General features: G+C 42.0%; 2 protein-coding genes across 5 annotated transcripts; one reads left to right on the top strand and one right to left on the bottom strand.

Moving 5' to 3' along the window:
- Positions 1-317: 317 nt before the first annotated feature.
- Positions 318-13818, bottom strand: aspg (asparaginase homolog (S. cerevisiae)). 4 transcript variants are annotated; one of them, XM_069152181.1, is made up of 17 exons: positions 13321-13813; positions 11790-11913; positions 10976-11011; positions 8819-8930; positions 8495-8620; positions 8305-8388; positions 7526-7652; positions 7320-7432; positions 5886-6071; positions 5689-5802; positions 5418-5537; positions 5077-5172; positions 3822-3985; positions 2471-2557; positions 1844-1943; positions 1697-1762; positions 318-767 (listed from the first exon to the last, which is right to left on the bottom strand). In XM_069152181.1, exons 1-17 carry the CDS (start codon positions 13568-13570, stop codon positions 723-725), a joined length of 1950 nt encoding a protein of 649 aa, XP_069008282.1. In that variant the 5' UTR covers positions 13571-13813; the 3' UTR covers positions 318-722. The 4 variants fall into 4 exon arrangements, with proteins under 4 accessions (XP_069008282.1, XP_069008281.1, XP_069008283.1 ...); XM_069152180.1 differs by lacking the exon at positions 318-767 and adding an exon at positions 776-1572 and having other exon boundaries at positions 13321-13818; XM_069152182.1 differs by lacking the exons at positions 318-767; positions 10976-11011 and adding an exon at positions 776-1572 and having other exon boundaries at positions 13321-13817.
- Positions 13819-18530: 4712 nt separating this feature from the next.
- On the top strand, positions 18531-21296 carry arf6b (ADP-ribosylation factor 6b). Its single transcript, XM_069152179.1, has 2 exons — positions 18531-18641; positions 18902-21296. The coding sequence occupies exon 2, from the start codon at positions 19698-19700 to the stop codon at positions 20223-20225; it is 528 nt and encodes a 175-aa protein (XP_069008280.1). The 5' UTR covers positions 18531-18641; positions 18902-19697; the 3' UTR covers positions 20226-21296.
- Positions 21297-24659: the final 3363 nt, after the last annotated feature.

Raw genomic sequence — 24659 nt, 5'->3', positions numbered from 1 at the left:
CTTCCAGCTTGACAAACAGCCCAAGAAACAGGCTGGATGAGTGTCAAGAGGTAACTGTGGGTTTTTGTCATACCTGTTGGAGCAGGAGGAAGTGGAAAGCTCTGCTTTAGGAGCAGAGGTGTACTTTGACTGCAGTGGACAAATGTTACTGTTGGATAACAACCCAGATGATAAAAGCGCAACCTTAATTTCATTTGCTTACACGATACTTTCCAGCATCTTACTATAAAAATAATCATAAAAACATCTGTGAACATACCGTGTACTTTAAGATATTATGAATATATTGCTGTAAAAAGAGAAAACACTGCTCAAAGTAATGTTACAATAGTCGTTTATTTATTGTTTCCCTGATTGGACTTCACATTATCCGAGTATCCAGTTCATGATATAAAAATGTAATTAAAACATTCACCACGGTAACCTTTTTTGTTTTCATCATACATGGACTACCGTGTAACAATAATACATATACCACACATACATGTTGCCCTTTTCTGGGCGCCGTAATCACAAAGCAATGATTTCACAGTATATCGTGCAATTACTGGGTTCGGAGGGAGGGACTGAAGCAGTGATGGCTTTAAGCAATACGTGCATACATTCAAAGAGAGAGAAACTGCGTGAAATTGAACAAGACGGTGGACGGTGTGTAGAGGACGGCTTGGCAGGAAGTGGGTGTCAAACAGAGGACGATTGCCGTCGGCGGACGTAGCTTCAGCTCACAGTCCTGTCGGGGTGGCCGTGAACTCGATCATTCCACCGCTCTGCCACAAACAGACACAGGTTTAATGTGGAGGACTGGGGAGGTGGTAGGTGTTTCAGCAATCTTTACCACTATCCACGGACCAGCACAATTATACACACACACACACACACACACACACACACACACACACACACACACACACACGTCGGTCGGTTTCAAAGAGTGGGCAGGTTCAGGATTCAAAGGCATTCAGTCTATCTGATGCAGTTTGGATGAAAAAACAAGTCTGAGATATGTTTAGCTCAAATTCAAATGTAAGAGTTGCTTCTTAAGGAAAACAGATTGATGCGTTATCAATCTTTGATTACTTTAGTTTTTTATTGAATGATTGATTCATCTTTTGTGTCTTTTAGCCGATGAAACCTGCCTCTCACAATCTTCCAGAGGCCGAGTGAAGTCTTTTTGTGTTGTCCGCTCCGATCTATCATCAAAAGATGTTCAGTTTTCTCCTTGAGGAATTAGCATGTTCTCTCACCATCTGAGAGTTTCCTCTGAATGCTGGGTGAGTTTGTAGCTCTGCAGTGCCTATAGGTGTGAATATGTTTGTTTGTCTACACAGTTAAGACTTCTACAATCCATGCAGGGACACACAACTCACTATCCTGAGCCGGATGAAGTTGGATAGAGAATGGGCAGAAGGTGATGCACACAAAGAAAACAGGGGAAACACAGCAGTCATGCTGACGGGAAACTCATGCTCAGTAACGAGCAAACTGGGAAACACACGCGCACTACATCTCATTTACCTCATCATCATCATCATCATCATCATCATCAAATTCATTAAAATCACCAAATACTGTCTGAAATTGAACACGACAAGTAATTGAGAGGCAATTATAGACAAGAGAATTACACCAATCAGAGTGCTCATGAACTCGTATTGCAGAAGAGAAATAGAGAAGCTAAATGAAAAGCAGCGGTTACCTTAGACTTATTGCTCATGACCTGGACTAAAAATGTCACCACTTCATTTTTGCCGACAGCTTGGGCCTGTGAAAGGTGGAAAATGAGACATTTTACTTTGTGGATTTAACATCATTAATAAAGTGGAATACGTCTCTAGAAACCCACCACTTGAATTGCTGTCTGTCCGTTATAGCCAGGTATATTCAGATCTGCTCCGGCAAGGCTCCAGATTTCCAGGCCGTCTAAGTCGCCGCTGGCTGCCAGGCTGAGGCACAAAAAAATAACAGTGATTACAGCGAAAGGCTTCATTTTCCCCCAAATCAGTATAAATCAAATGCAGGAGTGGGTGAAAAACCCATTGCATAAAAGAGACTTTTCAGAAACTGGTATACATCAGTGGAACAAATCAATAATATTGGGCTTCATGAGTCACAGACGTTTGTGTTTGAGCTCACCAACGACACAAGTCATGCATATCGGAACTTACAAAAGGTGTGTTCCTGAAACTGTCTTGACAAAACCTGTTGTGTGTCACGTGTAAAAAAAAAAAAAAAAAAAAAAAAAAAGGGACCCAGCTAGTGTTTTGTCCACTGGAGATGCAGAATGGATCCAAAGCTATGCTGCCAGGGAGCATTCCTACAGTTTGTTTAACAGCGGGGCAACTGGTTGCGCCTGTGTCAACTATGTAGGATGGGTCAGTGGGGACGGCTAAGCAACCAAGAAATTGGTAACTGTGTGTGTGCATCCCTGTGTGAAGACGCGGCGCTTTTTGTTTTCGTTTGTTTATCTCACCTGCACAGTTCAGTTCCTGCTTCTTCCAACTCGTCTCTGGAGAAATGGGCGCCAGTCTTTCTCAGCAGCTTCACAACTTCCTTGCGCCTTAGTCAGCCAGAGGACATGCAATAGAAGGGAATTATTAGCGCATGTTTAACATTTAAATAATATATCACTCAGTTAAAATGGACAACTGTTCAAGGTGATAAAACTAGTCAATGATTTTCAACTTCTAAATTTGGACATTCATTGACAGAGTGAGACTGGCAGAGTAGTTGCCGTTTGGCAAGTAAGAACAAGTTATTATCCATCGCAATGAACCGCCCACACAAGAGTCACCTGCAGTGACATTCACAGTGACAGGAAATAAATAGTAAAACCAATTGTTTGCCACTGAGTAACTTTATAAATAAGAGAACTGAGTAACTTTGGAAAAGGGTAAGTAAGAGTTCACTTTGGATGTTCATTCCTCTAAACTATTAAACACCAAAGACACTATGAAAAAGGACACGGAAGACTTCCTGTTGAGTTTTAAAAAGCTGGTATCTCTCATCTGTGAAACTGGGAGCGAGCTGGTAGGACTGGTTCAGAGGACACTCCTCACATTTGTTCGTTGTCTTTGCTCTCCGCTTCTCCTTATACGGGCATTGGGCTGTAAAGCGGCGTGAAATGTCGGTGACAAAAGTGCGCCAGACATCCCGACAGCCACTCAAAACTCCAATTCTATTACTTAGTGTCATTTCATTGAATACATTAGAAGAAGGCCATAGCTTGCCAAGCTGTGTAGCATGACGGCAGGAAACGCTCCACTGCATCGTTCTACTGTCACAAAGGAAACAAGTCCACACTTGCAGTTTGTCAACCGTTGAAATAGGACAACAGCTCAGACATACAACGATTTCACCCTGAGGCTCAACACAGCACTTGCATAGAATTATTAAGCCTAGCTATTCCCCGACAGGCTTTTAGAGCAATGTCAGGGAACGATAGAAAAACAGCTCCGGTAAAAATAAACACCGTCTAAATTGTCAGATGACAATTAGCCTAATTAGTTTATAATTATTGTCTGGCCTCTAAACTCCATTATGAGTTGCTCCCCTGATTTCAACCCCCCTCTGACAGCCGCAGCTCCCTTCTTGTCATTTAAGCAGAACCAGCTTCCCTTTCTTGCAGCAGCTCATTTAATGAAGTCCCCTCAATAGAAGCTATTAACAACATATTTTCAGGAAAACACTCAGATGGATCTGAGGTATAAAAATGGCTGCTAATGTTCCAAAAGGGGGATCTTAACTGTCATGTTTGACGTTATTACTTTAATGAACTGATTAAAACAAACACGCCTGCCCTCATTGTTTAGAGTAAGTCTTACCTGAAGTGAACAGCATTGCTCAGGGGTGTGGCTCCGTAGCGATCTTTGACATACACCGAAGCCCCATTAATCAGTAGGTACTGCACCACATTGAGGAGGCCCTCACAGGCAGCGATATGCAGCGGTGTACGTCCATCGTAGTCACCCAGATACAAGTTACTGCCCTGTGACGAGGGAGAAACATCACGGTAAGTGCTGCACATTGTAGCTCAACCCTGAAGGAATGGGCCATAATGCCTGATTTGATGGGAATGCATCTTTAAAAAGACATCATTGAGCCACACAATTGCACTGGGGGACATTCACTTTAAGGACACTGGAGGTTATAATGGGTTCAACAGTGAAATATGCACGCTGTGTACTAAATCTTTGGCTGAGAAGATTACCTTCTTCCGTTTGAGGAGCTAAATTGTCCAACTGACAAAGAAAATAATTTATTCTTTTCAAATATTAAACCAAGTGAGTTGTTTCTCAAAGGTTTATATCTTCTACAGAAACAAATAGTAATCCGGCAGAAGGCCACAGACAGGGCGGGGGAGTCCGAATTTGAGAGGCAGATTGACATACTGTTGGTTTTGGTCTTTAGGTGGGACCTGTTGACGATAACAAAAATAAAGAATACCACCATTTTATCCATTAACAAAGAGATTTCCAAAAGCTTTGCTGTTGGGCAGCAACCATTAAAAAAAAAAACAGGCAACAATGGTATAAATCAAAAACACAGGATAAATGAAAATTCAACTTGAAACCAATCCTTATCATCACAAACAGAGAAAATGTAACAAACTATTACTGTAGCTGATAATACAGCATATTCCAGAGATATGTTTTTTTTCTTTTGTTCATGTTAACATACAAGGAGAGAACTTCAAATCTGACTTGTACAGTGACCTCTGCAGCGACTGCATACAAATCAAGCCAAATACAAACATGTATATGTGCCTGCTGGTACACAACTGTAGGTCTGCCTGTGTGTTTCCCCCACACGCCTACTACAGGTAGAGTGACCCTGGAAGTCCGTCAGTGTGAAAGGTTCACCTGAGTGTACTGACCCTACAAACCAAACATGACGAAGATAAGTCAGGTCTCCTGGCGTAAATATTTAGTGTCAAGGTGAGTAACAACATCGGCCATGTGGGGTTTAGAAGCTCGCTGCAGGCTGACGAACAAAATAATCCCAGGGGGTGTGTATTAAAAGGTTATCGTGTTCACGACAACAAAAACAATCCAATCCTGTACAGAATCATCATCTTACCATTCCTTTCAGGGCTTCTAAGGCCTCTGTGTCTCCGATCTTTGCCGCGGCACATGCCAGTGAGGGAGTCAGGGCATCACGGATGGCTTGCAGCTCCTTTGGACAACACAGATTAAACAAATTTTAAAACTGCAATTTCTCTGACAATGAAATGACAAATCATTTGACTGAACATCTTCCAAAAAGTTTTGGATTAGCCTTTTAACAGTACAAGCTTAAGGCTGATGACGACTCGGTTGCTTTGTCATCAGGTCAGGCAAAATGACCAGAACTGCTTCATTGGAAATACTAATAAGTGACAGTTAGTTCCAGCGCTGCAGTTTGTGTAAAGGTGCACTCGCCTCCTTGCAGCTGATGCTCAGAGACTTGGCGATGGCCTGGATGAAGCGGCTGTTGCTCAGACACAGTTTGGCTCCTGCCAAGTTGGCGCTCATCTCACCTCGCAGGTTCTCAGACATCATCTAGACGGGATCACAGAAAAACACACACACACACATTTTCTTCACTTTTCTTGTTTACGATTTTGTCTGTGTATATTCTGTTGCTCTAAAACCTTCAGTTCTACAGAAAACAAAGCTTTGAAAGTGCTGTCACGTGAATGAAAACACCAACCTTTTTCTTAGCAGCTATATCGAGCTCGTTCTTGGCCAATACGTAGGACAGTTTGGACAGAGCGGCCTCCGGAGTCATGTCACCACCAGCTATCAGGCCTGCATCTAGCAACACCTGAAGAAAACATAAGGATAAGTGGTTGGCCTGATTTCTCCTCTCTAAGCAGAGCTGAATTTAACATTTATGACATGAACTACCATGCCAGTGGCATAGGCAGGAGACACAGTCCCCCTCAGACACTGTGTGCAGTTGACAATGATAACGCCAGCGTCGATGGCCTTCTTCAACTCATCCAGCAGGTCAGCACGGTTGTTGGGGGCATTTCCGCTGCCGTAGGTCTCCAGGACCACGCCCTCCATGGGCAGCTGCAGGAAAGCCTTCACCTGGACACAGATGTGAGCGCAGTTTCAGATCATAAACACCCAAAATGTATGGCCAACTGTGTAGAATCAAATTGAGAAATTAGTATTCATGGTATTTTTCCGGCAGCCCCTTTCACTCCGATGCATGAGACAATCCACTCTCCTAAAAGCCCATCTGGTGCCGTGTCTGCAACCAGTATCTCCGTCACTGGTTGGCTGCCTGGCACCGGGAGGCCCTACACCACATCATTAGCCATGGCCTACGACTAGAATGGCAGATGACAAAAAACGGCTGGAAGGAGAGCAATTAATTTGAAGGTGCTAGCAAGCATAAAGTCACTTGGCAAGTCCGTTGCAGCGACCATAAAACGTCAGATGAAGGTGACATTACAAGTGCCAGGCTCAGTCAGTATTATTTTGATGTGATGAGCAGTTTGACAGGAAATGTCTGACACAGATTACCAATGAAACCCTTGTACAGCAGAGACTGTGGGCACACGAGAGCCGGGTGCCTCATCAAACCGGCGCCTCGTAAAGGCAGTTAAAGGCGGTAAGAAAGACTTGATAGCAGAGTTGGGCAGTGGGGGACAGATTGAGACAGTAAAGTCACTCTCCCAGCAGCCTCTGCAGGAGGGGAGGTGCCGCTAAATGTTACAGTATCTGTGCCAATCCTCCCTCTTTACAGGGTGATTGGACATGGCCCATAACTCTGTCTCATCGTTCGCAGGCTGGAGCTTTGATGGCAGCTTACATGAGCGGGAAAGTAACAGAAGATGGGTGATCGCGCAATCAAATTTAAGTTAACTATGTTCGATCGCAGTTAGACAGAAAACAGTCTGTTACTTTTGAAGAACATATAACGATGAGAAGGAAAACTAGGTCTTTACAACATTGTTGGCTTAAAGATTACCTCCATGCTCGCTATGTTTTTTAATATACTCCTTTCAATAATTGACTAAATGTGATTTGGTTTTGATTAAAACAGGCATAAAAAAAAACACTAATTGTGAGTCTGATTATAACAGGAAAATAAAGTGAACCTAACGATCATTCAAAATATATTTCAAGCAGGAATCTACGAGCTGCTGAATTTAACCCCAGAGTTGTGTTGTGTCACGAAGACAAAAGGGACAAGTAGCCACTGAACATTTGCTGACTGTGACAGACATCTGCGGTCCAGTTCAGAGGACGCATCAGCAGCAAACAAACTGTATCTCCAGGACAATCCACTCTCCTAAAAGCCCATCTGGTGCTCCAGGACAGACTTACAGTAGCTGCTGTGATTCCTGGGAACAACCTGAGCAGGCCGACGTTGCGGTTCATTTCAGGGCTAACTTGAAACCTTGTCATGGTGTTTGCCCTCCACACTGTATCCCAGTTGACTGGAGGGAAGATAGAGACAAAAATCTTATATATCCTTTTTAATACCAAAATGATTTTGCATACAAACAAAATAATTTTATTAAGAGACTTACTTGTAATATCCACTTCAGTACTGGCCAGAGGAGGCAAGTTAGGGGAGGAGAAGGCATTGAAACTCCCAGCATCCACCTTGGTCACACGGTTCCCTCTGTAGAGTCTGTTGTAGAAGTACAGGCACACCTGAATAGAGAGAAAGATACAAGATAAAATCTTCAAGTCTATCTGATTGATTTAATTGTGTTTGATGTTGTGCAGCACTTTGTTCAACTTTTGTTGCATTTCAAATGTACTATATATTGTAAATGAATCTGACTTGAGTTTGGCCTCGGGATAGCAAAGTTTAATCAAAACTCATTACAAAATGCCTCTCAGTCACAACGTATTTGTTTCTCAATCAATTAAATAAAATAGACACAATTTGTTCTGCTGTACTTCGGTCGTACACAGATGTAGTGAAGACATTTCCGTGTTCTTCCTGTTCTAGTAATTGTTGTTCAGTATTGCGAAACACATCTCGGGGTCATTAAGAAAGCATTCTCATCAGACAAGTTGTTTATGTGGGCGTTTGTTACCTTCTGCATGTCACCAGCGCTCATACCTGTCTTTGTGTAGCATGGCATGTTTTCTCAAAATATTAACAAACAAACAAAATATGTTCATAGGATTCATTTATAGGATATCAGTTCATTTAGAGTTCATTCACACACTAAACCGAGAGTGAAATATAGCAAAACAAACCAAAGGTGATTACAGTCGGCCTTCTATTAGTCTAATTGATCAATCATTATTATCTAATCAGATAATATCATAGATAAATTGGTCTTTTCCTCACCTCAGGAATGACAAATTGGCCGGCGATTAGCAGCGCCCCGAGCAGGTTGTCTCTGCCGTCATTCCTCAGCTCATAGATCGGCACCTGAGGACAGAGAGTGTCTCATCTTAGGAGGGTGGTAAACACTTACAACTGTGCAGACACATTTCCTCTGTTTGCTGGTCAGTCTCCTGAGGACGGCAGTTCTTACCTGGGAGCCGGTGAGGACGATTGGTTTGCCCAGATGCTCACACATGAAGGACAAGGCGGAGGCAGTGTAAGCCATGGTGTCCGTGCCGTGAAGGACCACAAAACCATCGTAGTTCTCATAGTTTTTCTGGAGTCGGACGAGGCAGAAATTATTGTGCATGCCAACATGCAGACAACACCATTTTCTCAACCATATTAAACAGTATGCTATACTAGATGCACATTAAGAATCTTACAGGAATAATTAAAGCAGAAATCCTCAGTGTATATTTGAAAATGGCATCAGTGATGAACCTAACAATGATACAAATCCAGCAGCAAGTACCTCAATGTCCTTTCCAATTTTACCCCAGTCATCTGTGGTCATATTGGAAGAGTCCAGCAAAGGGTTGTACTCCAGCACAGTGTAGACTACCCTCTTTTCTTGTTTACTCTTACTGAAAGAGAAAGTAGTTTATTTGAGTTTCAGTCACACAGATTCAATCATACTTACAAAAGGTTACACTCCATAATAAAGCGTTAGTTTTAGTCAGTTTAAGTGTAGATAGTCACTCTAAACACATAAAGCACACGGTTAAACAAATGATTATAATCTTCACTGTGACAAATTATTATTTGTGTTCATTGTGAGCATTTAATAAAGTTGAATCAAATTCCGATTAGAGGAGAGAGGTGAGTTTAAAGAACTACGAGGACGGGAATGCTAAAAACGCTTATGAAGTGGGATAAAGTCTTGCTGGGCCTTCCGTCTCTGCAGCAGGGTGACAAAACCTGTTTCAGATACACAGGAAGAACTTTTGGAAGAGTAAAACCGAGGGGCGTTGCCATCCAGTTTAAGAGAGCCGCACTTATAAATCAGGCATTTTGTTTACTACAGTGAAGCCCTACTATATTGTGAAGCAATACTACTCTGTGGACTTAAAATACGGGCACCACTGTGGGACTTAAAGTGGCTTATTTGATATAGCTTCAGGGTTCTTAGGTGACTTACTTAAGGTTAGGGCAAAAGTCTGTGTCTCTTTTTCATTTCAATTAATAGTGAGGATACATGTATACATATTTATGTCGCCTCTAAGTGGAGTTTAACTCGGGTGTCTCGCAGCCCCACCTGCGACACGCCACGTAAGGCAGCGTGACCGGCTAAACCGCCACAGGAAGATTTTCTTTTTAATCTCCCTTCTAAAGCAGCAGGTTGAGCCTCTCCCCCCCTTCCCCTCCCCACATTACCATAGGGCGGCCCTACAACATGGAGATAGGAGCTGAATGGAACAGCAGGGGGAAGAGCAGGCGAGCCCCAGTCCATCCAACCAGGGGTCATGCACACACTCCTCTAATTAGCCTTAAGAACATATGTTGTAGATAATCTTGAAGCTAAAGTGCCACAAGAAAACACTATTCAAATCAGCAATTATTCATCTATCTGGCAGAGTACCCTAAGGTGTAGCAAAGCCACACATTAGCATACCCATGCTAAGATGACTAATAGCTTCAGCATAATAAATGTATGCGCGCGCGTGTGTGTGTATGTGTGTGTGTGTGTGTGTGTGTGTGTGTGTGTGTGTGTGTGTGTGTGTAGGAAGAGTGTTGGAGGTGGGGGAGCAAACGGCCTTGTGGCACAGCCTCTCGGCATCACGTGAATAAAGCTTTTCAATAAATCAATAAACTAATTCCCTCTTCAGAACTAAGTATTTGATATAGGCTCTGCAATCGCATACGATCAACAGTATGCTCATTAAACTTGCATACGAGCCTCCTTCAGTTGATACGGACAATTTATAAACGCAAGGATGAGCAAATATTAAGTGTTGCTGAACATCTAAGGAAAAATAACAGGAAATGTGATAGAATATTAATCGAAATAAACTCCTTCAAAGTGTTTACAAAGCAGATAATTAAATAGCTTTTGTGCCGCAACAACTGCTCGCATATGCTCAACATCACGGTTTTCACAAAACACGTTCTACTGCGTAGTGCATGGAGGCCTTAACTCTACTAAACATGTCACTCCACCCTGCAGCTCAGCTCACTTTGACAGCAGCATGAAAGGTGTGTGGACATTAGTGAACGTGGCTACGCTCTGCTATGACGACCCTAAAGAGACTGTTAATCAGGAACCCGGTTCACTCTCATCGCTCCACAGCACATGCACCAAACAACATTAAATCAAACATGCAAAGCAGCACGTCATCCTTGGCTGCTAAAACAGCAGGGTTACAGAAAGCTTTTTAAAAACTCAAAGAAACATCAGCGTTATCTCAGCTGGGATACTTCTGTGTCACACATTAAAGCAGCTGGCTTGTTGGAGACATATTAACACAAAGAGAAAACAAAAACACTTCAAGCAATATTTTCACCAACTGTCAAAGTACCATGTCGCCATGCAGTTCCTGTCAGTCAAGCACATAACATTTGGTCTTAAGAACAGGCATCAAACTCCTCGAGCACAGTGAAGGCACACGTCATGCTACTAGTAATGCAGCACCTGTGACATAGGAGGTCAGGATGAGGCGGTGGTTTCCTGTTAAAGCAACAAAAGCAGTTAAGGGTCATTAAAACCGCTGCTATTCTTAGGAGGAAAGCGAGGCGTCTCTATTCAGCCTCTGATTTTCCAGATTGGAAATGGTGTTTTGCGCTGTGTGAAGACCATTAATACCATCATGAGTAATAACAGCCATGACTATAACGTGATTTTTCTCATACAACCAACCCATCTTGAACAAATGTCTGATATACAGTATATATTATTTCATTCTCTGCAAGATTCACGATTTAGGGCAATAAAGCGCCCTCTTAAACATAGATTTAACTCTCTAGAACAAAAACTTTACACCCTATGAAGGGTAACATTTGTCTCATTATGAAGGCAGATTATTCAATAAATCAGACAGATTATAAGTAAAAAAAGAAATGAAGAACACAGTGGATGACAAACCTTTTAGTTCAAAATAAGTTATGGTAACATTACACATTTGACATATTGCTTTCTTTATACAAGTACAGTCACTGAGTCATTGACACTGAACTTACATGACGCTCATATTATCAATTAAATAGTTTAATCTATTGTTCATTTTCAGTGTTTGTAAGTACAACTATAAGGATTTTCATGCATCTAAAAAGACAGCCAATAAATAGCAAAATAGAGATTTAAAAGGAGAAATTTGCCATCGTCTTACTCTCTAGTCTATAATGAGAAAACATACTGGGGTGAGAAGCAGAACATAGTTTTTTGTTTTTTTTAAATAAAGTTACATCTATGTGCTAATTGAGCCGAGAGGATTTCAGGGTGTACTTACGGCAAAACCAGTGTCTCACATCCATAGGCATCATACAGCTGGGTCTGCACGGCGTACGCCTCATCGTGGAGCATCGGCATCTTACGCAGGGTCTTCACAAAAGCATTAGCTTCAGGGGAATAAACTGTGGTTTACAAAAGCAGAGAAAAAGGAAGGGTTTGTCATCTTTCATAGCTTGCTTTTTTAGTAAGATCAATGTTTATCAGAAAAAAGGGAGCACAAGGAATGGGCCATAATCTCAACACCTCAACATCAGTCTCATACTGAGCCCTAGTGGTAAATGTAAGAAATGGCATCCATGTAAGGATTTTACACAGATTTAATCGTTTTTAGGCCATTGAACTAGGCCCAACTCTAAAGTCTGGGATCATCTGCGCAGGATAGACACGTATCAAAAGGTCTAAAATAGAAAAACTGGCAGACTAAATGACTGACTGAGAGACACGGTTATTGGCCAAGACTGATGATCTGCCGCCTTTAAATATTACAACTAGGACAGAGTATATTTATACACCTGAGCATGTGTTAAGGCTAATGAACCTAAATTCGACTGGAGCCCAACCCATACTGGATTTTTTTGGGGGGGGTCTGATTACCAATATTACAGTGAAAAATGTTGAAATCATTGTATTGTATGATATTCTTAATTGTGGGTATAGACACAATTTTTGCAGTGATTCCTCAAATGAGGTTACTAAGCACTTGTGTCAAAGACATCATAATTAAGGCAGAATACTTTACAGATAAACAACAGGCTAATGACGTAATTGCTCTGTAATGTCACTTTAAATAATTATAACTATTAAAATCACAGACACATAAATTGCATTATGATCTGTAAAAAAAAAAATACAACAAATTCATATTGGACTACACGTGTGATTGGCCAGTATCCACCTCAAATATAAAATAAATATCCACATTAAGGCGTAGTACTGTATGCAAGCTTCAGTCATTCAATTGGTATTTATTTGTAAAGCACTTGTCAACAATGTGGCCTGAAATGTAAACAATAAATACGAGAGTGCCCTTTAATACAGGATGTGTAGCATACACATAAATGTTATTCAGCCGCTGCATGCTCCAGATGTTGCCCAACACCTCGTCAACATCTAGTTATTCATTGAGAGGATGTGGGATGTTGCTCCAACTGCATCATCAGGGGCAACTTGCCATTGGGATAAGAGTTCCTTTGGAGATTTACAAACATTAGATCATTTTAGAAGGCTGCCAAGTGCAGGTGGAAGAAAATCCTTCAGATAACAACTTTATAATAATGTGCTGGTTCTGTTCATCGCTCAAATAACGCATCACTTTATCATTTTTGAGTGCACCTGTCGAGTGTCATTCATCTTACTTCCTGTTGTCACCCAGCTTCAGCTGGATTATTTTTGGTGTGTTGTCATGCAGGATGTCTTGTGTGCAAGAGGCAAACACTAAACCTGCGAACAGCCAGCTGCCACTCTGCAGCTGTCCCGGGGCACAGGGAAGAAGGGGAACAGTACAGTGTGTAAAGTTTAGCCAAAGCTACCTTCATTATGACGTTTCATCCCAATGGTTCCCCCGGTGTTGATGACCAGGACTCGAGTCTCGGTGCAGATGGGTGCAGGCGTCAGGTCGGGGGTATCGCCCGTGGGGCAGCTCGACAGCTTTCTCCGTCGGCACGTATGCAGCTGAGGATTACGCGCGGGGGCAACATCAGCTGTTTCAGCCTGGTCCAGTTTATGTTGTGACAAAGCCTGGGCGAGGGATGTCAGGCTGCTGGAGCTGGAATCCGCCATGATGACTTCCAAGTGGCTGCGGTGGCTGCTCCTTTAAACAAAAAAACAAAACTTGTTGACAGGAATCCACAAACGGTGGTCTCTACGTGCTGTCAGTAGTCAGCATGTCCAGTTTCTCCGGCCTTAAATACAGAAAAGTAGGTTCCGTTGCAAACACGTGATGTAGTAAACAGAGGGCGGAATCATGGCATTAATCATATTTGTATTGGCCAGTTGACCACGGCTGCTCCACATCTGGGACCCCTCTTCAGTTCTGTCCTTGACACGCGATGGGAAAAGCTCCGCGCTGACGTCAGGGATGTGGGCGTGGCCTCAAGTGCAGAGCACTGGATGGACAGCCTTGGCTATACTATTTACACTGCTAAAAAAAAAATAAAGGGAACACTTAAACAACACCAATGTAACTCCAAGTCAATCACACTTCTGGGAAATCAAACTGTCCAGTTAGGAAACAACACTGATTGTGAATCAATTTCATCTGCTGTTGTGCAAATGGAACAGACAACAGGTGGAAATGAGGCAATTAACAAGACAACCTCTATAAAGGAACAGTTCTGCAGGTGGTGACCACAGACCATTTCTCTGTCCTTGTCCTTTCTGGCTGATTTTTGGTCACTTTTGCATTTTGCCAGGATGAGATCCTCAGACCCATTGGAAGACCATATGCTGGTGCAGTGGGCCCTGGGGTCCTTCTGATGCAGGACAATGCTCGGCCTCATGTGTCTGGAGTGTGTCAGCAGCTCCTGCATGATGAAGGCATCGATGCTACGGACCGGCCTGCCCGTTCCCCAGACCTGAATCCAATCCAGCACATCTGGGACATCGTGTCTCGTTCCGTCCACCGACGCCACGTCGCACCACAGACTGTCCAGGAGTGGACCGATGCTTTGATCCAGGTCTGGGAGGAGATCCCTCAGGAGAACATCCGTCGTCTCATCAGGAGCATGCCCAGGTATTGTAGGGAGTGATACAGGCACGTGGAGGCCACACACACTACTGAGCCTCATTTTGACTTGTCTTGAGGAATTTCCATAGAAGTAGGATCAGCCTGTGATCTGATTTTTCCACTTTTATTTTGAGTATGATTCTGAATCCAGACCTCCATCGGATAATGATTTTGATTTCCATTGATCATCCTTATGTTATTTTGTTCTTAACACATTCCACAATGTAATGAATAAAGATTTTCAACTGGAATATTTAATTTATTGAGATCTAGGATGTGTTGTTTAAGTGTTCACTTTTAGTGAAGTTGAAACATTTGGAGAAATTGAAAAATACATACACACTACACATTACAGGAAGATATTTAATATCACTGCAGACCCCCTTGAAAACACGTATATCCACTATCCAAAGAATGTCTGCGGCAATTTTGGTCGCATTTGAATGAATATTTGTGGACGGTGGAGTTACAGGTTGCAGTGAGCCAAAGATTTGTCACAATGCTGTCTAACTCTCAGGAAGAATAGTGGTGCAGTGGTTAGCACTGCTGCCTCTCATGTAGGGGATTGAGCGTGTGATCCCCACCTTTGTCATGCCTTTTTCTTTAAATCATACATGTCGTGCAAATTATGAAAAAAAAAAAAAAAAAAGGCATACTATTTTTTTTTTTATCACATTTTGGACGACATGCTATAACATGACTTTTGGGTCACTTTTTGGCCACGGGCACACCGATCCACGAAAACTAATTCTTATGATATCTTTTAATTGCAAACATGTGAAGAGTGCACAGAATAAATTTCAAGTCGATAAATATGTCCACCGAATTTCGTGCATGTAGGTAAATGTGGCCGCCGGGGCCTCTGTTTAGGGGGCGCTAGCGAGCCATTTGGCCACGCCCACTCGCGACTCCACTAAAATACAACATTTTTCGCTGGGAGAGTATTGTGTAATGTATTGACAGATATTAAGTAGACTTTACCTAATTTCTTTTACTGTGTCATAGCTGTTAAATGTAGGTATTTTTTACTCAAGACAAGGGGTGAAATCTACCCAAACAAACTGATTGCAAATTGTTACCTCACTTTTATTGAGTAGATTCTATAGGTTTCTTTTTAGAGTGTAGATATCTGGAATAAAGAAAATCCTATATTAAAATTTTATAGTACACAAACTGAATTTTTTTTTAAGTAAAAGCTGGCTAAGTTTTTGAGGTTCAAGTATGAACTCATTTAAAGATAGGTTACTGGATGTTGATGGGAAATGGTCATGGAACCGAAAGAAGAAGTAAAAATTCTGTTTCTAGTTTAAAAGTTTCCCAATAGTTCCAATTCTAGGGAAATATATTTTTTAATGAAATGTATTATTAACCAATGTCACAAGCTCTGGGTCATGAACCGAAAGAACGCTACAAGCGGCCGAAATGAGTTTCCTCCGTAGGGTGGCCGGGCTCAGCCTTAGGGATAGGGTAAGGAGCTCGGACCTGGGAACGCCTCGGGATGTCCCAGGATGAGAGGGGGAGAGGGAAGTCTGGGTTAGCTTTGCTTGGCCTCCTGCCACCGCGACCTGACCCCGGATAAGCGGAAGACGGTGGATGGATGGATGGATGGATGGATGGATGGATGGATGGATGTTTTTGAGGTTCAAGTATGAACTCATTTAAGGATAGGTCACTGGATGTTGATGGTAAATGGGTATGGAACCGAAAGAAGAAGTAAAAATTCTGTTTCTGGTTTAATAGTTTCAATTCTGGGGAAATATATTTTCTAATGAAATGTATGCTCTGGGTCATGAACCAAAAGAACGAGGTCGCGGCTACAAGCGGCCGAAATGAGTTTCCTCCGTAGGGTGGCCGGGCTCAGCCTTAGGGATAGGGTAAGGAGCTCGGACCTGGGAACACCTCGGGATGTCCCAGGATGAGAGGGGGAGAGGGAAGTCTGGGTTAGCTTTGCTTGGCCTCCTGCCACCGCGACCTGACCCCGGATAAGTGGAAGACGGTGGATGGGTGGATGTTTTTGAGGTTTAAGTATGAACTCATTTAAGGATAGGTTACTGGATGTTGATGGTAAATGGGTATGGAATTGAAAGAAGAAGTACAAATTTGGTTAAAAAATGCTTACTGTAGTTCAAATAAGGTGTGTGAACAGGGTGATTCAGAGAAAAAAAAGAAGTTGCTCATTTATAGGACATGCAGTATGCTCCGGTCAGCTGGTCAGGTTTTGGTCAAGCATTATGCAAACTTAAATGGGGATAAAATACCTCAGTGGTGCGGCTCTCCAAGGTTTTCCAAAAGTCAGACTGAATGAATCAAATTCTGATAGTAAAACTTAGTAAAAGTTGTTTTTTTGTGGGGGATGTGATGCTCAAAACAATTTAGCTACAATTTTACAGGCGCAACAGAAACCACATAGTAGACAGAATATCAGAGCCTATATAGCCTATATATTATATGCTGCCCACACGTCAACAGTGTTTTTATAATTAATTGCTTACTTACTAAGTAAAGGATGTGAATATTTCTTCCACTCTAATACTAGAACACCAGAACATCTACTTCTTCTCTGCCCGGCTCAGTCAGGGAAAGAGCAAAAAACACTGTTGACTGTGTTTCTTGGTTGTTTGTATATAATTTATATAGATATATATATATACTGTACTATATATACTGTGCATTTTATATTTTATATGTTTTACTGCTATTTTACTGCTATTTTGTTGTTTTTCTATTATTCTATTATTATCTTATTGCTTCTGTATGCTGCTGTAGCGAAAAAATTTCCCCTCGGGGATTAATAAAGTAACTACCTAACCTAATTACAAGAACAAACAGGGGGTATTTGAGAATGTATTTTTACCCTCATTTCTGCTGTACTAAAACACTGCCCTTAATAATTTATTGTTGCTGCTAGTATTTTCCTCCTACTTTGAGTCTGCACAACTATATTACAATTATAAAAAATAGAAAGTCTAAGGGTTCATCTAAAAGTTTACTAAAAGTATCCCTGATTTAGTGAAATATTTCTATCCATTGAATTTGAGTTACTGAACTGTGGAGGAATGAATTAGTGAATGATTGACAGATTTTGTGGTTACCTGTGTAAACCATGTCACAAACCAGTTTTAAGTTGATCTTTCTGGAAATGTGTGGTTTAAGACAGACAGTGATGCTATAAACATACACGTGTATGTTAATCTTACAAAAATTATGCATTGCTATAAAACTAACCAACAGTATAAAGCAGTTAAATTACAAATAGCTGTAAAATGCAACATACACCTTCATGCAGCAGTGTTATTTATCCAAAAATATCATATAATAGTGAAACACAAAGAGTATGTTTTTTTACTGCACAATATACTTTTGACACTCTCAGCACATTTTAGAACTAATAGCTGGGTTAGATAGCAATTTAAGTTTTTAATGCAGGACCTTTACTTGCAGGGGAATATTTTTTACAGTGTGTAACTGAATTACAGGGTCTGAAGGATTTTTTTTTTTTTTTTTTTCACACCTGACCAGCAACCACCGCCAAAACAAAGGACTGTCAAAGCAGACAAAGGGGGGAAATTTCCGCTCAGTGACTGACAGTCTCACATGGGACTGACTAAAATTTGTGTGGCCGCAAGGGGGCGATGTAAGCCTGTACATCAGTCACTGGACCAATCAGATCCCCAAAAAAAACATTTAAAACTGAAAACACGCGCCATAAAATGCATATTTATCGATGTATCGGAATAAAAGCAAATCCATATTTAATACTGAATAAGGTAGTTTATGAAAATAATGTTCAAAATGAGTTACAACATTAATTTGTATTATTTATAAATTAAACAAAAAAAAACTTAAAAAACAAAGAGGCGGAACACTGTATTTTTTTTTTAATTATTATTATCATCATTATTATTATTATTATTATGATTTATTCCTGCCAGTGTGGATGCTTTATTGTTTACCGAGGTGCCCCAGACAGGCGGCGGCAAACTGAGTGAAGCCGACGGGAGGAAGTGGCTGGTGATGCAGCTCCACACCTTTCCGGTGTAGCAGCACTGCGACCAGCTCCAGTTTTGAGGAGGAAGAACGGGAGCTGGGTGGATTTATCGAGACAGGAAGGGGGGAAGATAGGAGGTAAAAAAAAAATTTTAACAAAAAAAAAACAACACTTTTGTATTTTCAAATTAACCGTTTAACGCGTAAAGATTGGTGCCGGACAGCTTCGCCGTCGCGGCGCGTATTTTACGCGATTAGTTCGCCGCCGCTAACTGCCGTTAGCGCGTTAGCTTCGGGCGAGCTAATGTTAGCCTCCTTAGCTGTCTCCAACAGCCACGAGCCCGTCGCGTTGCTCGTAATTTCGCTGTCTGACCCTCCAATTCAAATCTCTTTTTCAGGAGGAGAAGAGATCCGTGAGTGTGTACATGTGTTGCTGAGTCACCGACGGGAGGTTTGCCTTTTTTTTTTTTACCCCCCCACCACCACCACCCCCCTCCCGGACCCCCCCCGGTCTCTCCCCCCTGAAGTCGTCCCCTCCTTTCCAGCACGGGGGTGAAAGTTGGCCGGCGCAAAACGCTTCTTCTGTTGTTTTTTTTGATGGAGTAGCCGCAGAAAGCTACCTATTTTATTTTTCCTCCACCTCCACCACCACCACCTCCTCCTCCTGGTGAAGAGAACAAGGGCGCAGCCGGGCTGAGGAGGACCCGCCAACCGAGACGCAAACACCCGAGAGGAAATCACAAGTCCAGCAGGCTTCGGAGGCCGCAGCTCTCCTCCGCCGCGGCGGCCTGTGTGTGCGTGTTTTGGGGGCAATAATACAATGAACGTCCTGCAACAGCTGCTGCCGACTTGTTAATAAGTGTTGACCGTGCCATGTTGTGTACAGGCCCCGAAAACATTGTGGTCCTCTGAACGTAAATGTCACAGCACTCAACGGGATCCTGACAGACTCCTGAAGTGGGGAAAACAAACAAAAAAAAAGAAGTCCACACGTAGTTTTGTTAGGTTTCAACACGTGTATGCATTTTTGAACTTTTTTTTTTTTTTTTTTTTTCCACCATCAGTGGAAATTTGTTAAGTGATTTATCATCAGCACAAAACCAGAACTTTTTTTTTTTTTTTTTTTTTTTTTTTTTTCTCTTCTTCTTCTTCTTTTCTTCTTAGGAACAAAGTATTTATGCACAAGAGTTCAAAATGGGGAAAATGCTCTCAAAAATATTTGGCAACAAGGAGATGAGAATATTGATGCTTGGACTTGATGCCGCTGGAAAGACAACAATCCTTTACAAACTGAAACTCGGACAGTCTGTGACCACGATCCCCACGGTCGGCTTCAACGTGGAAACCGTCACCTACAAAAATGTCAAGTTCAACGTCTGGGATGTTGGAGGCCAGGATAAGATTCGTCCTCTGTGGCGACATTACTACACAGGCACTCAAGGGTTAATTTTTGTGGTGGATTGCGCGGACAGGGATCGCATTGACGAGGCGAGGCAGGAACTTCACCGCATCATAAATGACCGGGAGATGAGGGATGCCATCATCTTGATATTCGCCAATAAGCAAGACCTTCCTGATGCCATGAAGCCACATGAAATCCAAGAGAAGCTCGGATTGACCCGCATCAGAGATAGGAATTGGTACGTTCAACCCTCCTGTGCGACCACAGGTGATGGACTGTATGAGGGCTTGACATGGCTTACCTCAAATTACAAATCTTAATGATTGAGTGCTGACTGTTTTAGGTCAAAACTATAATAAAAGTTGCAAGTAACAAATAACGTCTCAAAATGAGTATGGTTAAGAAAAAGTTGATTATCTCCCATTTATTTTTAATACTACGTTTACCCCGTGACTAATTTATCTTTAACTGGGTTTGCCGGCTTAAAGTTTGCTTGTACTCCGTAGCAGGCCTATATCACATTCATTATTTTGGGGCTTGCTTGATGAACATTGAATTAATTGGTCCTAAGGTTAAAGCCACAGAGATCACCGCCTTTGCCTATTCTTTTCCTGTTTTATATAATTTTTCTAATGAAGCTGAAGTTTTTATCTTCATTTTTGGACTAAAGCTCGTTTCAAGGCTCTTCAGTCTCTGTTGCATTGAACTTGGATCTTTTTTTCTTCTAAGGCGAGAGCTCTTCAATGTCACGTAGTCTACTTGAAGGACTTTGACATTCATGATAACACAATACTGTGATGAAAAGTATTCCTTCTCAGTGGTATTGAGAAAGAGAGAGAGAAAAAAAAAAAAAAGCAAGGACAAAAAAATCCACCATTGCTTCCATTTCATCGTCATCAGTCTGGGCATCAGAAAAAAATTACTTCGAATGTTTTGTTGCCCCTCCCAATACCCTTATGTGGGCTATATAGTTAACTGATTGACCTTTCGTGTCATGTCTTGATACCTAATTGTGCTGAATATTCAACAAATAGGCCTCCAGTAACTCTTAAACATGCTTGTCGGGATGCATTTTTGATTTTGGGTAATGCGTAGTCAGTCGACTCAATCTTTCCAAAGGAATGTCATTCAGCTCTGAGCTGTCAATCTGATACCACAGTTGATTAGTCTCAGTATTGGGACATTATATGATAGCCTATATCTGTAGCATGAGTACGAAAGTACATTAACCCTACATCAGAGTCCATCTGTCGTGCAGTCAGAGGGAGCTGTTTACTGGTGAAATGTTGAATGACACCCTGTGGCGCAGCTCTTACTCCTATTTTGACTGGGGGAACCATGTACAGAACAATGTCATTGTAATGTCTTATTAAAAAGGTGATTTTAAATCATTTTGTCTCTGTCTCTTCAAAGATTAAAAGTAGTTTGTGTGATTGGGTCCGTGAGGGCTGAAGCCATTTTAAGTATGGCATGAGAGAAACTTTTATTTTTTTACAGCAGTGCTTTATACATATATATACATACACACACACACACAAGTTGTTTTAAAAAATATGGGAAGTACTCTAGCTCAAAGTCTGAAGTGTTAAAATTGTCCTGGGTTTGAGTGACATTGGGCAGATTTCTTCATGAACTGTTTAATGTCTACCCTCACACTAAGCTGGATGGCTTCAGCTCTCTTGCCAGTAAATGGGGAAAAATGTACAAAACAGGAAGTCCAAACTGCTGGTCTTTTTGGAACAACAACAGAGCCACATGATAGTTTGCATGAGAGTCGGAGGGGCGGCGGAGATATACAGCTGAATTGTGAATTCTTTTTGAGTGTTGCATGTTGGTTGCGAGCCACAGTTGGGTTGATGCTGAGCTGTCAGCTGTGACTTCCTGTGTTTGGCTTTGCCTGGGACCGGCATTAAAAGTCTCTTGTTTTTTTTATTCAATATAACTGCAGTCTGAGTGCACTGCTGTTGAGAAATAGAAAATAAAATAGGTTATAGGATACTAACGTGAGCAATGTTCTTTGATTGAGATAAAATAAGGTTTTCCACTAGGTCATTAACTGCTGATGGGACCATGTTAACATAATTGTTGTATCCTTTTAAAAATAATGTCTATGACAAATTTATAATAAGCATAGTGTTGCTATCAATCGTGAGTGTGATATCTGGCCTACACTCCAGAGGTTAGCACCTACAGGTAGAGCAGGAAGATAAGATGGTGTCTATATTATTAACTAGTATTACTCTGCTAATACACGGACGTTCTTCCTGCTTCTAAACAGTCATTTGCCCCCCCCCCTCCCGGTTTTAGTATGCATAAATACAGCATGTTTTACTGTAAAAAAAAATTAAAAAAAAATGTACAGTAAAAACTTTTTTGTGAAATGTTCCTTTTAAAAGTATGACTAAAATTACATTTTAACCTTGAGACATTGGAGGAATGTTTTAGTTACCAGTAAAGCTGATTAACAAGGATTTTTTTTTTTTCCATACCAGACAAAGACATGATTGATGGTCACAAGTGGCCTGACTGCTGTGTTTAGGGCTACAAAAGATTAGTTTGCATGATTCCAAAGATTTCCTCGAACCGTTCCGCTCGGCATACTGAAGCGCTCTGTGTCTTCGCTGTTTTACACAAACTGCAACTATGCAATCTGCTCGTAAAGCTCGGGAGTTTCTCTCTCAAGCGTTTGCAGTCAGACACTGAATCCTCGCGTGTTCTTGCATCTGCATCAGCGCACGTTTCATCACGGTGGCATTCGTTGTGTGGAAAAACTGGTGCTTGACAAGTTGCCGTCGAGGCCTCAGGATGTTTGCTTTAACACCACAGAGGTTTCCGTCAGACAGGTCAGGTGACATAGACAGATATGACTCTGCTGCTACGGAAGATGTTGCGCACAGCCCGCACACTGAACGCAGCAGGGATTTAAATGCTCGAGAAAAAGGAGAAACATTAATTAACATTATCAGCCAGAAACACTGCAAATCGAGAAAGTGTCCAAGCTTTGGAGGGTCTTTGTAAATACATGCTCTCTCGGTAAGAGCTTGGTCTAGGGCCTCCATTAGACGCTGATGGCAGCTTAATTGGGCTGTAATGGCCACTTTGGTTCCCACCACTTCATTACAACCATATGATCCTCACAGCTTTATTGGCAACACTGGGGCCCCTGGGGCAAGGACAGAGACCGCAAGCAAGTTTTAATGACCTCCTCTCAGTAAAGATGAGACCTCCTGGCCTTTGTGTCAACTCCCTCTGTGCTCAGTTGGAATTCCTTACACTTCCTGAGAGGAAAGGTTAGGAATGAGGTTTCAGGTCATAGAAGGAAGCTCGGCGATAGGTGCTTTGTGTAATGAACCTCATTCTTCTTGTTCATGAAGCATTAGATGGGATAAGAGTTTGCAAAAGTTGAAAAATAAAAAAGTTCCATTAACATCTCACTAATGATAATCACGACAACAAAGCACTTGTTTTTTAGAAGTCACCGATGCTGTAATTCCCCAAAATTAGGCGTGCTGAAATACTGTTAGTGGTTTGCACAAGAAGGCATGTGACAAATTTGGCTTTGACAGCCAGAATGACTGTTTGTTGGGGTGGTGGCTGTGACAGTGGCCTGATGGGATCGCTGCCATTGTGGCCTGGTGTTTTTGGTATCACATAGGTGGCTGACTGCACTGCTAGTTTCCAGCCAGTTCCTCTATTCAACATGGAAAGAGGAAGAGTGGGTAGAAATCGAAAGAGGCCCCGGTCACTGTGAACGCAAATGTCCGCAATAATGGAACGCGCCAAATTTTTTTCTCTTTTTTGCAATGACGGCTTTTTCTTCATTAGTCAACTTCACAAAAATTTCAAACGGCTCAAGAATAACTGTTGCGGGTGGTGTTATAGCTGTACTCCTCCCATGCCTGCAAACCGAGCCTGAATTAGGTTTGTGGTTTTCGGGGAGGGGGGGGGGGGGGGGGTGTGGTCTGTCTTCCTCTCTTGTCTTGACTTCCTCTCAACTCCAGCTGCAGAGTGCAGGTAGCAGTAATATCATACTTCTGACTGTGGGCCTTGAATTGCAGGCTTAATGTTGGCCTTCGGTGTAACAGCCACACCCAGCTAGATACTCACTGGAAGATTTGTGATGCATATTCTTGTGCACGCAGCCAGACACCATTATTAACGCTGTTTATTTATCTGCCAAATGGTAGTAGGGAACACCTACTGTAAACCACAGGTCACACAGCTTGGTTCAGTGGCTGCTTATCCTCAAGGACAGTAAGACAGCCTCTCTGGTTACGAAGCCTCTCTTGCTATGTGTCCCCTGGTTGATTCCTGTGCACCTTGTGTAGTCTCTCTTTGAGTGTGGCGCTGTTAACAATGAACTCCCACAGAGCTCAGTTTCAAACAGGTCCGGAAGTGGCTGAAAGTTGTTATGAGTTTCCTGCTGAGGTTGACGTTGAATGAATGACGTTGTAAATGTTGGCGTACAGAGATGCGCCAATTTCTTGCTCTGCTGCAGGTGTTGACCTGCAGTTTGTGATGATGTGTTTTAGAGCAGATTTGACCTCGAAATAAATGTTCAAAAAGCGTTGTGGTTTTAATAGGGCAGATGCTGTGATACAAGCCAGCTAAATGAAGTAGAAAATTTAAGGTTGCGAAGTCCAAGGTGCACTCCGGGAATCGGTCCAAAACGCATTCCATTCATATCTGCAACTGAAGGGTACTTACTGTGGTGAAATTTCCAATTCAGAGAAGCAGAAAATTATTATGAAGTC

This window comes from Embiotoca jacksoni, unplaced genomic scaffold (genome assembly GCF_022577435.1).
Source record: "Embiotoca jacksoni isolate LCO1_2020_lvr unplaced genomic scaffold, fEmbJac1.0.p SCAF_18, whole genome shotgun sequence".
NCBI lineage: Eukaryota > Metazoa > Chordata > Actinopteri > Embiotocidae > Embiotoca > Embiotoca jacksoni.
Note: the sequence above shows the minus strand (reverse complement) of the source record. Positions and strands in the feature narration are given on the sequence as shown.